At 31.4% G+C, this 3051-nt stretch overlaps 1 protein-coding gene across 1 annotated transcript; it reads left to right on the forward strand.

The window, feature by feature from the left end:
* The first annotated feature begins 1081 nt into the window (after window positions 1-1081).
* LOC139857340 (uncharacterized) lies at window positions 1082-2239 on the forward strand. Its single transcript, XM_071846085.1, has 2 exons — window positions 1082-1285; window positions 1419-2239. Exons 1-2 carry the CDS (start codon window positions 1153-1155, stop codon window positions 2081-2083), a joined length of 798 nt encoding a protein of 265 aa, XP_071702186.1. The 5' UTR covers window positions 1082-1152; the 3' UTR covers window positions 2084-2239.
* The last annotated feature ends 812 nt before the right edge of the window (window positions 2240-3051 follow it).

Below are 3051 nucleotides of genomic sequence, written 5' to 3' on the forward strand. Positions count from 1 at the left end.
AAATTTGCCATACACCACCAAATTAATTATTTAGACATTTTTACCCTTTCTTTTACACTATCAAATTTGTCATACACCACCAAATGAAGGGTATAAATGTCTAAATAATTTATTTGGTGGTGTATGGCAAATTTAAGGTGGTGTACGAATCAATTCCCTATATTATGTACATAGTAGAAATTAATAACAACAATAACAAAATCCAATACCAACATAAGTGGCGTATGAGGGAGATAAGATGTAGACAATCATTCCCCTATCCAAAAATAAAGACAAGTCATTTCTTCCCTCAGAGTGAAAACACTCTCAAAAGTAGTAAAAGTCATCCATCTCTCTATTCGATGGATAGAGAGATTGATTCCGAGTGGACCTCCGGCCAATAAGTAGTAAAAAATTTTTAAAAAATAAAATAAAATTGAGACGCCATGAAAATGATAAAATCAAATTTTCATGAGTTTTAAATCATATCTGAAATTTAATTTAGACTCTAAAAGTCAGTCAAGTCGCCAATAAATCAACGTTTGCTGTCGACTCAATAACTATTCTAGATAATTACACATTTATGGTTAACCTATTATAGATAATTACACATTTATAAAATACCGTCTCAAATCATATTCAGAATGTGATATAATTCCGGAGGATTAACCACATATATATAGATATATAGATAGTTTCAACAAGATCTGATTCTTGATATTATTGTGTTTTAAATAATATCGAAATCTAATTAAATAAAGATTGCATATACTACCTGTTTTTCAAAGGAGAAAACAGAATCTAAATGCAATAACAAAAACAATATGCGGATCTCTCCTGGATATTTCCTAAAAACTGCACAAGATTCATATATATATATATATATATATATATATATATATATATATATATATATATATATATATATATATAAATACTAGTATCAAACTTAAAGTACTAGTTTTGTATTTTCTCAAAGTTTGTGTCCTTTTCCGTAAAGCTTTTGTCACTTTTTTAAAATAAAAAACGTGTCATAACATTCTTGAAAAAAGCCATTTAAAAGGTCACCAATTGCCTTGGTCTCCTCTCCATTACACACAACTCTAATCTCTCTCTCAATCACACACACACTAAAGTGTGTTTGTGTGTTACAGAAATTAAATAAATAAATAAATGGGAAGAGCACCTTGTTGCTCAAAAGTTGGTTTACACAGAGGAGCATGGTCTGATGAAGAAGATAAACTCCTCACTAACTACATTCAAACCCATGGTGAAGGTCAATGGCGTTCTTTGCCTATTAAAGCTGGTATGTAGATATTAATTACCTAATATCAAAATGATTTAATTTAAATCTGAATGATTTAAAGGTTCTGCCAACTTAATTTTTTAAATGTTCAACATCATCTCATACAATTTATTTTGATGTTAATGATGTATAGGATTATTGAGATGCGGAAAGAGTTGTAGGTTGAGATGGATGAATTACCTCAGGCCAGGTATTAAGAGAGGAAGCTTCACCGCCGATGAGAATGACGTCATCATCCGGCTACATTCAGTCCATGGTAACCGGTGGTCATTTATAGCCACTGAACTTCCAGGTCGAACCGACAATGAGATTAAAAACCACTGGAATTCGCATCTTAAACGGAAAGCGATCAACGGTGGTGATGATGAGAACCATTTAGAAGACGGTTCGAAAAATAATACAAAAATAAAAAAGAAACGAAAAACAAATAAAAAGTCAACGAAAGTCAACAACAAAGTCGCCCAAGAAGAAGCATTCGTTGTTCCTGAATTGGCGGCTCCTTCGTCTTCTTCATCGTCGTTAACTTTAAGAAAGAATGATAGTTTTGATAATGGCGCATCTTCATCAAGCTGCACAATTGATCATGGTGAAACCGATTTGCTAGCTGATGACTTTTGTTGGTCAAACTTTACACCATTGTTTGAGATTGAAGATATAGGAAGCATGGACGGTCAGGATTACAATGAGTTAGCGTTTGACGCTTGTGATTTATTCATGTCGAAAGATGATGAAAGCGAAATGCTTGAAAAGTTGTATTCTGAGTACTTGAACTTGCTTGAAGATGGAGAAGAAATGTAATAATAATAAGAAAATAACTTTTACTTGAGGAAGGAATTAAGGAATAATATAATAATATTAATATTAATATTAATTGTAACGTCGTTGTATATACTTTTAATTGCTTGTATTACTCGGTATCTTAGTTTTCATGAGTGAAAAGTCTCAATAAACTGTTTGTTTTGTATCCAAAATCCAAATAACTAGGACATGTGAATTATTATATGTGATGGCAAATACTGATTCTTTATTTAAAAGAAATAATGTCAATGTTTTCATCAATGAATTTGATAAGTATCAGTACAATACTTATACTTATCTAATTAAATAATGTAAATATCAATCTTATTAGATCACTCCCATTAGTTATAGCCTAAAGCCGCTTCATCGTGTTTTTATGAGGGCGTCAATGGTAGTGACATGCCTTAACAATGCCCTCATGCTGCCTCACACTCTAGCCCTTACATTTTTCTTTCCATAGCATATAATAATATTGATGACGAAGGGATTATAATTAATATAGCTTTAATGGATTGTACATATGTTTTAATACTTATAAATTAGTTTATTTAATTAATATATTTAGTTTATGTGATGGTGAAAAAGCAAGGTTGTAAGTCGCGAGTCGGACGCATCGGTCGAGATCTAAAAAGGACGCGTTGGCCGGGTCGGGGGACGCGTCGTGGACGCATCAGTCGTTGACCAACGTTGACTTTATTTATAATTTCTTAAATATATATTTATATATATATAAAAAGTTGATTATGTACCATAAATTTTTTTAAATAAGAACTTGAATTTAATAACAATCAAACTTCAAACTCAACTAATGTTACCGAGTATATAATCAGTAAGGACACAGAGAAAAGAGCAGTTAAAAAATGAAAACATACCCTAATTTTGAAATATATCAGATTTTGACGAAAATTTGATTGACTTTGACCAAAGCATGGACACTAATGATTTTGGAAACAACATCGGTATCCAAT

Source organism: Rutidosis leptorrhynchoides, chromosome 7, assembly GCF_046630445.1.
Source record: "Rutidosis leptorrhynchoides isolate AG116_Rl617_1_P2 chromosome 7, CSIRO_AGI_Rlap_v1, whole genome shotgun sequence".
Classification (NCBI taxonomy): Eukaryota; Viridiplantae; Streptophyta; class Magnoliopsida; order Asterales; family Asteraceae; genus Rutidosis; species Rutidosis leptorrhynchoides.

Excerpts from the sequence above, each read along its gene's own strand:
- LOC139857340 (XM_071846085.1), top strand. The coding sequence starts at position 1,153 with ATGGGAAGAGCACCTTGTTGCTCAAAAGTTGGTTTACACAGAGGAGCA. Across the intron at positions 1,286-1,418 it reads TTCTTTGCCTATTAAAGCTG|GATTATTGAGATGCGGAAAG; the intron begins GTATGTAGATAT and ends AATGATGTATAG.